Consider the following 14,345-nt stretch of genomic DNA (forward strand, 5'->3'; position numbering starts at 1 on the left):
ATTAGCTGGGTCTCTGGATTAACAGTCCAGTGATGATACCATTGTCTCCTCTCAGTCTGCTCCTTTTGACTTCTTCTCAGTTTCGTTTTGGACACTAATTTGAAACTGGGAGAGAATGCATTCCAGATTCTAACCAGTCCTTCTGTAAAGGTCTTCTGCCAGTTACCCCTTGATTCTTTTGCCAATCAACTTAAAGGTAGTTAAATCTGGGCCATCTGAATATTGATCCTCTGGCCATTGCATAACAGTTCCTATTTATTCTGTCTAAACATTTCATAGTTTTACACAACCTGTTCAAATCTCCTCAGGTTTCTTGATGATAAGATGAGCAACACGATATTCTTTGTAATCCGTCGTCCTGGGAGCTGTTCCAGTAAATCTGTTCTGAACTCTCTACAAAGCTTTTATATTCTCTGGTGCCCAGAATTGGAGATCATAGTCAAAGTGTAGTTGAATTGCTTTATACAGGTTCAGTAAAACTTCTTCAATTTTGTAACCTATGCCTCCATTTATAAAACCCATAAAAAGGTTAGGTTTCAAACTGATGCACTTTATAATCAGGGATTTGTCTGACAATTGCATACAACTTAATCATTCATGTTAGGAAGACAGCTATGCTTTCCTAAACTTGCTATGATGAAGATTTATACATTATTATTACTTGACAACTTGGATTCTAAAATATAGGTAAATGGCTGTTTTTGTGTGAAGGTGAACATTTTTTTAAGATTTGGAGATGCTGGTGTTGGACTGGGGAGTACAAAGTTAAAAGTCACACACCAGGTTATAGTCTAACAGGTTTACTTGCAAGCACTAGCTTTCAGAGCGCTGCTCCTTCATCAGGTGGTTGTGAAGTATAAGATTGTAAGACACAGAATTTATAGCAAAAGTTTACAGTGTGATGTAACTGAAATTATATCTTGAAAAAGACCTGGATTGTTTGTTAAGTCTCTCATCTTTTAGAATGGGCTTGTTGGTTTCAGTTCTTTCATATGTAAATTGCAGAACTTTTTTAAAGTTACATTCTCAAGTGAACTTTAACAATTGGTGTCATGTCGGCTCAGATAATGCATTGAAGGTGTGAGGTGCCCTGTGTGAGACTGTGCTACAATGTTCAAACTGATTCTAATCTAAAAACCATTTTACAGAATGATACATGGATTCATGCAGTTTTTGAGCAAAATAAAATGTAATTCTGCAAGTACAAATTCACCACACAAGTTTATGTGTGTGCGTGCATGTGGATGTTTGTGTGTGTGGGGGTGGAGGTTATAAGTGTCTGTGACAGAATTTATGTATGTATGTGTGTGTGTGTGTGAGAGTGTAAACGGGTATAAGTCTGTGAGAGGGTGCAATTGTGTGTGTGAGTGTGGGAGTGAATGTGTCAGTGTATGAGAGCTTGCATCTGACAGAGAATCTGTGTGAGCTATGGGTCTGTAGAAGTGTGTGCGTGTTTGTAGGATTGTGTGTGTGTGTAGGACTGTTTGCATGTCTGTGAATGTGCGTCTGTCTATGAGTGTGCATGTGTGTGTAGTGCACTGGGGTCACCTATAGTGTGACGTGAACCCAAGGTCCCGGTTGAGGCCATCCCCATGGGTACCGACCTTGGCTATCAGCCTCTGCTCGGCCACTTTGCGTTGGTGCCTGTTCCAAAGTCCGCCTTGGAGGACACCTGAAGGTTGAGGTTGAATGTCTTGGATCGCTAAAGTGTTCTGACTGGGAGGGAACACTCCTGTCTGTTGATTGTCGTGTGGTGTCCATTCATCTGTTGCTGTAGCCGCTGCTCAGTCTCGCCAATGTACCATGCCTCATGGCATCCTTGCCTGCAGCGTTTGAGATAGACAACGGTGGTTCAGTTGCAAGTACACGGTGGGAGATGTCCCCACACGTAATGGTGGTATCCGTGTCGACACACTGACATGTCTTGCAGTGTCTACCATGACAAGATTGTATGGTGTTGTCCTGAAAGCCGTGCAGTTTGCTACGAACAGTGATCTGTTTGAGGTTTGGTGGTTGTTTAAAGGCGAGAATTGGAGGCATGAGGAAGGTCTTGGCGAGGTGCTCATCCTCATTGATAATGTGTTGCAGGCTGTGAAGAATATGGTATAGTTTTTCAGCTTCTGGGAAGTACTGGAAAATGAAGGGTATCCTGTCTGTTGCAGCTCGTGTCTGTCTCCTGAGGACGTCATTACAGTTTCTCACTGAGGCACATCGGAGGTCGATGAGTTGAGCCTCGTATCCTGTTCTTATGAGGGCATCCTTGAGTACTTCCAGGTGCCCGTCTTGTTCCTCCATATCTCAACAGATCCTGTGTATGCGTAGGGTTTGTCCATAGGGGATGACTGTTTTAATATGTTGCAAGTGGAAGCTGGAGAAGTGTAGCATTACAAGGTTATCTGTGTGTTTGCGGTAGAGTGAGGTGCTGAGGTTTCCATACTTGATGGAAATGCATGTGTCCAAGAATGAAACCGATACTAGGCTGTCGTCCATGGTGAGTTTGATGGTAGGATAAAACTCGTTAATATCACTGTTTAGTTTTGACAGTGACTCCTCGCCATGTGTCCAGAGGAAGAAAATGTGGTCAATGTACCTGGTGTATAGTGTTGGTTGGAGGTCCTGCATAGAGAAGTCATCTTATTTGAATCTGTGCATGAAAATGTTGGCATATTAGGGTGCAGGTTTGGTCCCCATGGCTGTTCTGTGTGTCTGGATGCAGAACTGGTTGTCAAAGGTGAAAATGTTGTGGCTGAGGATAAAGCGGATGAGTTGTAGCATGGTGCTTGGAGATTGGTAGTTGTTGGCATTGAGTACTGAGGTTTTTGCCATTATGCCATCATTGTGGGTGCTGCTGGTGTAGAATGCCGAAATGTCCATTGTAACGAGGAATGTTCCTGATTCGACTGGTCCGTGGGTGCTGAGTTTCTGTAAGAAATCTGTAGTGTCGTGACAGAAGCTGGGGGTCCCCTGTCCAATGTGTTTCAAGACGCCTTCGACATAGCCAGAGTAGAAGGGCTTTTGCCTGAAACGTTGATTTTGTTGCTCCTTGGATGCTGCCTGAACTGCTGTGCTCTTCCAGCACCACTAATCCAGAATCTGGTTTCCAGCATCTGCAGTCATTGTTTTTACCCCAGAGTAGTTCTCACACAGGGTCCCATTGCCTGATATGATGGGATGTGCTGGTGTGTTTGCTTTGTGCATCTTCGGAAGGCAGTAGAAGGTGGCAACGTGAGAAGTACATAGGATGAGGGCACATAGGGAACTCTGAAGGACTGGATCCAAATTCCTGATCAATGTGTTTAGTTCACAGGTGTGCACTTTGGTTGGATCGGCCGGTAGTTGCCTGTAGTGTCGGTACAGTTGTTCAGTTGTCGGTACACTTGCTTGCATTAATCTGTTCTATTCTGAATGACAATGGCACTGTTTCTTAGATTAGAATCAGTCTGAACATTGTGGCACAGTCTCACACAGGGCACCTCACATCTTCAATGCATTATCTGAGCCGACATGACACCAATTGTTAAAGTTCACTTGAGAATGTAACTTTAAAAATGTTCTGTGATTTACATAGGAAAGAACTGAAATCAATATGTCAATTCTAAAAGATGAGAGACTTAACAAACAATCCAGGTCTTTTTGAAGATATAATTTCAGTTACATCACACCGTAAACTTTTGCTATAAATTCTGCATCTTACGATCTTATACTCCACAATCACCTGATGAAGGAGCAGCTCTCCGAAAGCCAGTGCTTGCAAATAAACCTGTTGGACTATAACCTGGTGTTGTGTGATTTTTAACCTTTTTTAAGGGTCAGAAACTCAATCTTCAGCAGTGGGTCAAAACAGCATTATAAATAAAGCATGTGACTTTGAGAATCAACAGGAAAACAGAAAAGTTTAGACAGGTGAAAAGGTAAACAAGAGAAGCAAACAAAAAAGCCTATAGGGTGGGGTGGGGTGGGGAGGGAGATGTGGGCTGATGCATTAAACATTTATTTTGAGTCTGCCTTTACAAAAGAGGAGGATGCTACCCAGACCATGGTCAAACTCGAACCAGAAAAGGATTCAAAATTAATAAGGAAAGTCTTGGATATACCGTGGCACTTAAAGTTGATAATGCACCATAACCAAGAGTCATCCAAGATGGATTAAAGGACTTTGAAGAAAGTGAGGGTAGAAATTGCAGGGCCACTAACCATAATCTTTCCATTTTCCCTGGGCTCGGGGCAAAATGCCAGAAAACTGGAGAATTACAAACACTATCACCTTGTTCAAGAAAAGTTGTAAAGAGAATCCCAGCAATTACAGACCAGTTAGTCTAACTTCGGTAGTCTAACCTTCTAGAAACAATTATTTGGGATAGAATTAGTTGTCACCATGGAAGAAGATGAGTTAATGAGGAATAGTTGGCATGGATTTCTAAACTTGCTGGAGCTTTTTGAAAAGGTAACATATAGAGATGCGAGGACAACACTGTTGAAATGGTATTGTAATATTCAGAACTTTATTAACTGTTCCTGGATTGAAGGAATCAACAAAAGACAAACTTTTATTCACAAAAAGCAGCAGCAATAACTTTCTGAATAAAATTTTCTTTTAGAGATGAAAGAAACAAGGAGACAGTTATAAAAGGGATTAAAAGCAAAATGTGAATTGGCCAACCCTGGAAGAGAGTTGAAGGAACAGAAACAATCTGTTTCCTGGGAGAGGGTGGAGATGACAACTGCTTGATAAGTTGTTGCCTCATGCCAAACAGGCAATTAATTCTGCCTACAGAAGGAATATGCTGAAGTAAAGGAGTTAACTGTAAGAAAAGCTGTGTTTAAAACAGACAGCTAACACGGAATGTAACAAGGATCAGAGAAGTTACTTCTGATTAGAAGGCAAACTACATACTTGAGGTCTCCAGGAAAGTAATCATTGTTGGGATGAAATAATCCATTGGATCATCAATAATGTCACAGCACAAACTTGAAAGAAGAATCAAACTTCAGAACTTTACCTTAAGCAGAAATCCAGAGAATAATTTTGCATAAGGATCAAATTCTGGACACTTCCAGAGACAGACTGCTGTAGATGAAATCCTGGCCAGAATCCATCTTAAGTTGGGTAATAGCTAACACACGTTGTGATGCTTAATTTGCTTACTTAAGGGGTCTTATTTTGGTTGCTGCAGGCAATAAAGTTTAAATCATTGTTTTAGTACTTGATTGTCTGTGAGATTTCTTAATAAGTAGCAAAAAAAAAAATTTGTGGTGACTTACTCACAACAGTATGCATGGATTTCCAGAAGGTGTTTGGCATAATGCCACATATCTCTGAGGAGAGATATCAGTCATGGTAAAAAAGGGACAGTAGCAACATTGATGCAAAATTGGCTGAGTGATAGGAAACAGAGACCAATGGTCAGTGGTTATTTTTTAGGCTGGGGGAAGGTTTGTAGTGGAGGGGTTGGTATTAGATTAGATTAGATTAGATTAGATTCCCTACAGTGTGGAAACAGGCCCTACAGCCCAACAAGTCCACACTGACCCGCCGAAAAGTAACCCATCCAGACCATTTCCCTCTGACTAATGCACCTAACCTATGGGCAATTTAGCATGGCCAATTCACCTGACCTGCACATCTTTGGACTGTGGGAGGAAACCGGAGCACCCGGAGGAAACCTACGCAGACACGGGGAGAATGTGCAAACTCCACACTCACAGCCGCCCGATGCTGGAATCGAACCTGGGACTGTGAGGCTAAGCACTGAGCCACCGTGCCAGATATATATTAATGAGTTGGGTCTTAGTGCGCAGGGGACAATTTCAAAATTTGCAGATGACACTAAACTTCAAAGATCTGTAAACTGTGAGGATGACAGTGTGGAACTCCAAAATGGACACTTTCAAATAAAGGTGAAATTTTGTTTTACAAAGTTAGTGGAGTGAGTGAGTAGATGACAAATGAGGTTCAAAGGAGAAAAGTGCGAGGTGATGCACTCTGGTGGAAAAATATTGGAAGAATGTAAAATAGGGTCACAATTCTAAAGGGGCACAGGAGCAGAGGGATCTTGGTGTATAAAAGTACAAATCATTCAAGATGGCGAGTCAGGTGAGAAAGCAGTTAGTAAAGCATATAATGTTCTCAGCTTTATTAATAAGGGCATTAGTACAAGAGGAAGGAGATAATACTGAACTTAGAGTCATAGTCATAGACTTGTACAGCATGGAAACAGACCCTTCAGTTCAACTTGTCCAGCCGACCAGGTTTCCTAAATTAATCTAGTCCCATTTTTCAGCATCTGGCCCATATTCCTCTAAACCTTTCCTATTCATCTACCAATCCAGATGTCTTTTAATTGTTGTAATTGTACCAGCCTCCACCATACAGTCATAGAGATGTACAGCATGGAAACAGACCTGTCAGTCCAATCCGTCCATGCCGACCAGATATCCCAACCCAATCTAGTCTCACCTGCCAGCACCCGGCCTATATCCCTCCAAACCCTTCCTATTCATATACCCATCCAGATGCCTCTTTAAATGTTGCAATTGTACCAGCCTCCACCACATCCTCTGGCAGCTCATTCCAAACACGTACCACCCTCCGCATGAAAAAGTTGCTGCTTAGGTCTCTTTTATATCTTTCCCCTCTCATCTTAAACCTATGCCCTCTAGTTCTGGAGGGAAAAGACTTTGCCTATTTATCCTATCCATGCCCCTCATACTTTTGTAAATCTCTATAAGGTCACCCCTCAGCCTCCGACGCTTCAGGGAAAACAGCCCCAGCCTGTTCAGCCTCTCCCTGTAGCTCAGATCCTCCAACCCTGGCAACATCCTTGTAAATCTTTTCTGAACCCTTTCAGGTTTCACAACATCTTTCCGATAGGAAGGAGACCAGAATTGCACGCAATATTCCAACAGTGGCCTAACCAATGCCTTTTCAGCCGCAACATGACCTCCCAACTCCTGTAGGAGAAAGTGAGGACTGCAGATCCTGGAGTACCAGAGTTGAAAAATGTGGTGCTGGAAAAACACAGCAGGCCGGGCAGCATCCGAGGAGCAGGAGAATCGACGTTTCGGGCATAAGCCCTTCCCAACTCCTGCACTCAATACTCTGACCAATAAAGGAAAGCATACCAAATGCCTTCTTCACTATCCTATCTATCTGCGATTCCACTTTCAAGGACCTATGAACCTGCACTCCAAGGTCTCTTTGTTCAGCAACACTCCCTAGGACCTTACCATTAAGTGTATAAGTCCAGCTAAGATTTGTTTTCCCAAAATGCAGCACCTCGCATTTATCTAAATTAAACTCCATCTGCCACTTCTCAGCCCATTGGCCCATCTGGTCCAGATCCTGTTGTAATCTGAGGTAACCCTCTTCGCTGTCCACTACACCTCCAATTTTGGTGTCATCTGCAAACTTACTAACTGTACCTCTTATGCTCACATCCAAATCATTTATGTAAATGACAAAAAGTAGAGGGCCCAGCACCGAGCTTGTGGCACTCCACTGGTCACAGGCCTCCAGTCTGAAAAACAACCCTCCACCACCACCCTCTGTCTTCTACCTTTGAGCCAGTTCTGTATCCAAATGGCTAGTTCTCCCCGTATTCCATGAGATCGAACCTTGCTTATCAATCTCCCATGGGGAACCTTGTTGAACGCCTTACTGAAGTCCAAATGGATCACATCTACTGCTCTGCCCTCATCAATCTTCTTGGTTACTTCTTCAAAAAACTCAATCAAGTTTGTGAGACATGATTTCCCACGCACAAAGCACTTCCTCTGGCAGCTCATTCCATATACACACCACGCTCTGCGTGAAAACGTTGTTTCCTAGGTCACTTTTAAATCTTTCCCCTCTCACCTTAAACCAATTCCCTCGAGATTTGGACTCTCCTACACCAGGGAAAAGACCTTTACTATTCACCCTATCCATGCCCCTCATGATTTATAAACCTCTATCAGGAGGTCACTCCTCAGCCTCCAACACTCCAGGGAAAATAGCCCCAGTCTATTCAGCCTCTCCATTTCGCTGAAACACTCCAACCCTGGCAATGCCCTAGTAAATCTTTTCTGAACCCTTCCAAATTTCACTACACCTTTCCTATAGCAGGGATGTGCAAATTCAAAGCAGTATTCCAAGAGTGGCCTAACCAATGTCCTGCATAGCTGCAACATGACCTCTCAACTCCTGCACTCAATGCAATGACCAAGGAAGGCAAGCATACCAAATGCTTTCTCCACTAACTTGCCTACTTGCGACTCCACTTTCAAAGAACTATAAACCAGCACTCCAAAATCTCTTTTTTTGGCAACACTCCCCAGGATCTCGCCATTAAATGTATAAATCCTGGCCTGATTTATCTTTCCAAAAAGCAACATCTCACATTTATCCAAATTAAACTTCATCCGCCACTCGTCAGCCCAAAGGTCCTACTGGTCAACATCCCATTGTACTCTGAGGTAACTTCTTCACTGTCCATTACACCACCAATTTTGGTGTCATGATTTGGAGATGCTGGTGCTGGACTGGGGTGTACAAAGTTAAAAATCACTCTACACCAGGTTATAGTCCAACAGGTTTAATTGGAAGCACACTAGCCTTCGGAGCGCCTCCACAACCACCTGATGAAGGAGCGTCGCTCCGAAAGCTAGTGTGCTTCCAATTAAACCTGTTGGACTATAACATGATGTTGTGTGATTTTTAATTTTGGTGTCATCTGCAAACTTAGTAACCATAACTCTTATATTCACATCCAAATCATTCATATAAATGACAAAAAGCAGCAGACCCAGCATCGAAGACCTCAGCTGGAGTATTAGGTAACATGTGCATGACACTGTTAGGAAAGATTGAATTGAATTGAATTAGCTTTATTGTCACATATACTCAAAAGAGTACATTTTAATGTTTAGAAGTTGCCACATACAGTGCCATCTTACATACAAAGGTACAGATTCTTAAGTATAAATTCTTAGGAAAAAGAAGATAGAAAAATAAAGAAATAAAATAAAACGATGTGAATACATTGGAGAGGTTATGGTTCCAGAAATGAGAAACTTTAGTTATGAGGATAGATTGAAAAGGTTGAGGCTGTTGTCTTGGAGAGAAGAAAGCTAAGAAAAGATCTGGTGAGGTTTTCTAAACATGAGCGATGAGGCAGAGTAGATAGGGAGAAGCTGTTCCCATTCATAAAATAAAGAAGAACAAGAGGGCATAGATTTAAAGTGTTGGGCAAACCAAGTTGTTGGGTGATGCAAGAAAATAAGCTTTGCTCAGAGAGTAGTTAGGGTTTGGGATATACTGCCTGGTGATGTACTGGCACTAGGTAACAGAACTGGTGCAGGTATGGCAAGCCAAATGACCTCCTTCTGTGCCGTAACAATTCTATGACTCTGTGATTATACTAAATGACTAGATACACTACCTAGTGAGATAATTGCTGAAGTACTTAATAGTTTGAAGTTTTACACCCTACAGACAGACCAATGGCTAAAGGTCTAAGTTCAGAAGAAGAGGTCCATATCATCAGCAAGGCAGTTTAGTTTTGGCATTCTCTAGGCCATCTGAGCTTAAAACAAGTTTAAAACTGTTTCAACAGTTCACCAAACAGGGCTGGAAGCCTTTCTTACACAGTTCAATGAGAAAGGTCAATATGTTTACCTGTGTCTGCATGTCCCTTGGAGAATTGGAAAGAATCCAATCCGATGAATGTGCAGAAACTCATTGAAAGAAAATGCATGTGACCTTGTCAATTGAGTGAAATTAAAGAGCAGCAAATTATAGCAGATGCTAGAATCTGTACTGAAAACAAAAGTGCTGGAAATCACAGTGGATCAGGCAACATCAATGAAGAGAGAGCAAATTAACGTTTCAAGTCTAATTAACTCTTCATCAGAGCTGACATGAAGTATCATGTCAACTCTGATGAAGTGGCATCTAGACTCAAAAAGTTAGTTTGCTCTTTCTCCATGGATGCTGCCTGACCCACTGTGACTTCCAGCACTTTTTATTTTCAGAAGAAATTAAAGAATGTAGATAGGAGTGGCATGAGTGTCTGTGAGGAATTTTGCAGAGAAAATGGATTCAATTTTTCTTTGTGCTATTTACAATGACGTCTTTCCAAATTCTCATATAGCTTTGTTTTATATTTGTATTCTTTTGCAACAAACAACTTCTTTTGTTGAAAGAACACTGAATACTACAGTAAACAAATTGCAAAAATAAAACTTGTGGTGTATCAAGACAAATATTTCTCTGGAATTTGACTTGTCCAATATTACCAACATCAGCTGGGATCCTAACATTATTCCCTCATCAAAGGGTTGTACCTGAGATTTTCTTGAAGGTTACCTTTTGATTTTCAGAGGCGATCTTTTGGCTTTCAGAGATTCCTTTTTTCATTTACGGTAACTAATTTATTAAGTGATACTATCACGTTGTAACAATACTGTATTGAATTGCCTTGTGAGGCATTTGGACTTACAGAAAAGTAGAATTGGAAGAATTGATCAATGTTCTCAATAACTGTTTGCTCTCCATTAAAGTTAATATCACAAAAGGAAAACATTATTTCCTAGACACCACAGCATTTAAACTGGCACAAGACAACAGTTATAAGTTAACAACAAAAGTTTTTTTTCAAAATAACCAACAAACACTTCTATACAAAAAGATCCCATCACACAAAACACACATTCTGCTGACTGGTGTGGTCAGAGCTAATATATTTCCATTACTGGAACATTTTAACCAGGCAGTTATTATCCTATTTATAGCGTTTCAAATCTCAATCCCTGATTGAAATTTAACAAGGGACACAGGGTTCGTTGCATTAGCATCCATTACAATTTACCCCATATGATAGCTCCTGACATTATACAACTTTAAGCAAGAGATTCCACATTAAATTTCAAGGTATTCACTACTCAGTGATTGTAAACTCAGCTTGTGATCATCTTGTTGACTATTCCTTTGTTGACAGGTTTAAAGTGGTTTTTGCAGCCACCTTCTCCTGCACCAGCTTACAGGCTCATTCTCCTTTTGTCCTGTATTAGCCTTACTCCACAACAGCCCCTTCCTTCCTCTGCTTGCAAACTTCTCCTTTTACTACTACCCACTGAAACCTCCTTTGTACCACCCAGACATTTATTCTGACAACCCCACATTGCAGACCTTCTTTCCTTCACCTCCTTTGAACTTCCTGCACACCCACTCCCAAACCCACCAGGAGAAGACGATCCATTCCAAGATCTAGGTGATATTCAATCCAAGGATCTGGATGATAGTATTCCCTTTTCCATTAAATGAAAAGCAGCTCTCTCTATTGCCAATAGAGTTACCAAATGCAATTAGCTTAGATTACCTCAATCAAATTCCTAGTAGGCATGTGATCACACCTCTAAATTAATATCTATGAAGGGTATTTTTGTGAAAGTAAATTTAAGATAGTGTGATGAGAGCTATTTGCTACATATATCTTTAAGAAGAGTTTGGATCTCAAATTGTGGCATATGGGCAATTGTCTTTTTGTTTGTGAAGGAGTTTAGTAGTTGAAAATCATTCGGTTATTAATTTAGCAGAAGAAAAGATTTTTAAAAGTTAGTTAAAAGTTACTAATCTCAATTCTAAGGAGACGACTGAAAAGATGTAAAATAGTTTCTCCAGAAAAAAGGAGTTAAGGGAATCAGTTACCTCAGTGTATGAGTTTCACTTTGTGAAAACTTCCAGATCAGGATTTGTGTTTAACAATCTGCAGCGGTTACTCAAAATTGAGAAAGTCTAAGATCTCAGTGGTGTGAGGATTCAAGGAAAATACTTTGCAGCTAACAGAAAAGTAACTGTGGAAAGATAGTACTTAAGAATTGGGCATAGGAGGAAAATATCCATCTTTGTAATAACTAAAGTGATAGCGTTGGAGAGTAGATGGAACTTGATTTTGCATGGTGTTTTGGAGTATTTCAAACTTTATGATATTAAATAGCTTGGTTTGTTTTATTTTATTTATTTTGTTTCTCTGCTGTAATAAACCCATGTTTTATTGTTCAAATCTGCAGCCTTCTGTGTTTCTGTTTCAGTGAAAGATTGTTGCATCAAATTACATGAAATTAAACATGACCTATCAAGCCAGATTTTATTCAGCTATCTGACTTGTACAGTAGTAATGTCAGTTGGAATGATTACAATAGATTTTCCTGGCAAAACCAAAGGAATTCCCTCTATACTTTGTCTACTCTATCATTCAATGGTTCCTAATTTTCTTCTGCACTCCAGTTAAGCAGGAGAGATTACCCCATGAACTGTCTATCTATCCTACCCAGCCAATTTTGAGTGCCACTGCAAAAATCTTAATTAGAATTAATGGGAAGAATGGCATTGCTTTTGATGAGACATTCGTGAGGTGATCCTGGTACCAAACCCGAAAACGTCAATCCCATTTTGGGTTTCATGTCAGGTTCCTCTTCTTTTTTCTCAAGTGACATTAACATAAATTTTGCTTTAAAAACAAAACTTTGTTATTGCTTGTTACCAAACCCGAAAACGTCAATCCCATTTTGGGTTTCATGTCAGGTTCCTCTTCTTTTTTCTCAAGTGACATTAACATAAATTTTGCTTTAAAAACAAAACTTTGTTATTGCTTGCATTTGTAACAATTCATACCATGAACATGGAGATGGTTTGGTTGTGTCATGATCACATGAAGATGCAGATAAAGATTCAGGTCTATTTTCTTATATGGCTTTGGTCATGGGACTGCGCAGTAGTGACATGCATTTTGGAACAGCCCAAGGACCACATAAGCTCTTTTGCATAATATGGTATGATGCTTACCATAATAAGTGGTTATAGTGAGGCCCACTGCTGCAATTGAATTTAACTCAAGCTTAACATTAAAAGCACAAAAGTATCTCCGTTCCTAGCATCAAGGTAAATTTTTGCTCTTCAAAATAAGACATCTCCTTAAATAAATTGTTTTATCTTTAAACAACATTAAAAATCCTCCATGCCAACTGAATATTTGTTATTCCATGCATGATGTGTAAGCCCTAATCAGTGCATATCTAATTGGGTAGAATTTGATTTATGTTACTTCAACACTAACTGTTAAACATATGTAGGCTATGAAAAGTTCTGTGCACAGCAACAAATAAAGGCATAACTTGAAAATATAGTAAGCCATATTGCTGATGCAGCACACAGAATTTATCTAATTGCTACACAAATATTTTGTCCAGTATTTTCTGTATCAACAGCACTATGTATTGTATACAACTCCTTCTTCTTGAGTTCTCTACCCATTGGCAGGTGCTTGGTAATTATTTGCTAAATCTCAGCAAAGTGTCATGAATTTTACAATGAATAGGGGATGTGGATACTGGCCCAAAATTTACCTGAACTGGGTCATGGATTGAACCCAGTGTTCTTGGCACAAATCAGAGCTGCGCTATCCATTCTACCCCAACTAATGTAACTACTATATCAACTTTTATATGAAGTATTGCTTTTATGAACAATTCACCTTGTTCACCTTGAGATTTATTTGGCAGAAATTATCAAATAATTTTAAATTTTGGAATAGTCATGAATAACAGAGTTTATTTATTAAATCATAAACAAAGAGGGCTTCAAGGCCAATTGTTCTGCACTGAATTACCTGAGTCTACCAGCTGCTGCTCCATGATCCCACAGCCAAGGACCTCCATCCATTCTCCTTGGAACTTGATCTCCATTTCAAAGGAAGGATGCGTAAATGGGAAATAGCAATCCACCCATCTAATTTCTAGTCCTGTCACAAGGCAAATAATGACAGTATTAGTGACTCCTGCAAAACTTGGCTCTTCAGTTAACGACACTTGTTACTGAATTCCAGGAAAATAAATAGTGAACAAACCACTTACAATAGTTTTGTGACAGCAATAAATCTTTAAACTAGAGAAAAAACCCAACTATGTCTTTTCTAATATGAATGGTACTTTTTGCAGTTCAGGCCCCCTCCAAGTCAATCACTTGTCAAAACCTCTCAGTCACCTGGCATTTAAGGAAAATGAGTCAAGATCATTGGAAAACAGGTAGTCCTATTGAGCAACTTAACAGGCAGCAAACTAGAAACTTCTGAAAATGATAAAGTAATCTAAGGCTTCATGTTGGATTTGAAAAATTCATTTCTAAATGAAGCGCTGTTGATCACAATGCTCATCACGGGCCTCTCATTTTAGAACAAGAAAATTAGTCTGTAATTTCAGCTAAAGGATATTAATAAACATGGAACTGTGTGTCAGACAAGCTTCTGTTTTGAATTATAGTTTTGCTTTTTTAATCTTCTCAATTTGCTAACAGTTCAGTGTTTAGGACT

The 14,345-nt window shown here is 40.1% G+C and overlaps 1 protein-coding gene across 2 annotated transcripts in view; it reads right to left on the reverse strand.

The window, feature by feature from the left end:
• Positions 1-14,345, reverse strand: part of fars2 (phenylalanyl-tRNA synthetase 2, mitochondrial) — a 444,725-nt gene that overhangs the window by 291,259 nt on the left and 139,121 nt on the right. For both annotated transcript variants that reach the window (XM_043719492.2, XM_087978504.1), the window contains one exon: positions 13,647-13,778. In XM_043719492.2, the coding sequence (XP_043575427.1) occupies positions 13,647-13,778 (132 nt within the window). The remainder of the gene's footprint in view (positions 1-13,646; positions 13,779-14,345) is intronic.

Source organism: Chiloscyllium plagiosum, unplaced genomic scaffold (genome assembly GCF_037043375.1).
Source record: "Chiloscyllium plagiosum isolate Xiang-an unplaced genomic scaffold, Cpla_swu_hap1 HiC_scaffold_34, whole genome shotgun sequence".
NCBI lineage: Eukaryota > Metazoa > Chordata > Chondrichthyes > Orectolobiformes > Hemiscylliidae > Chiloscyllium > Chiloscyllium plagiosum.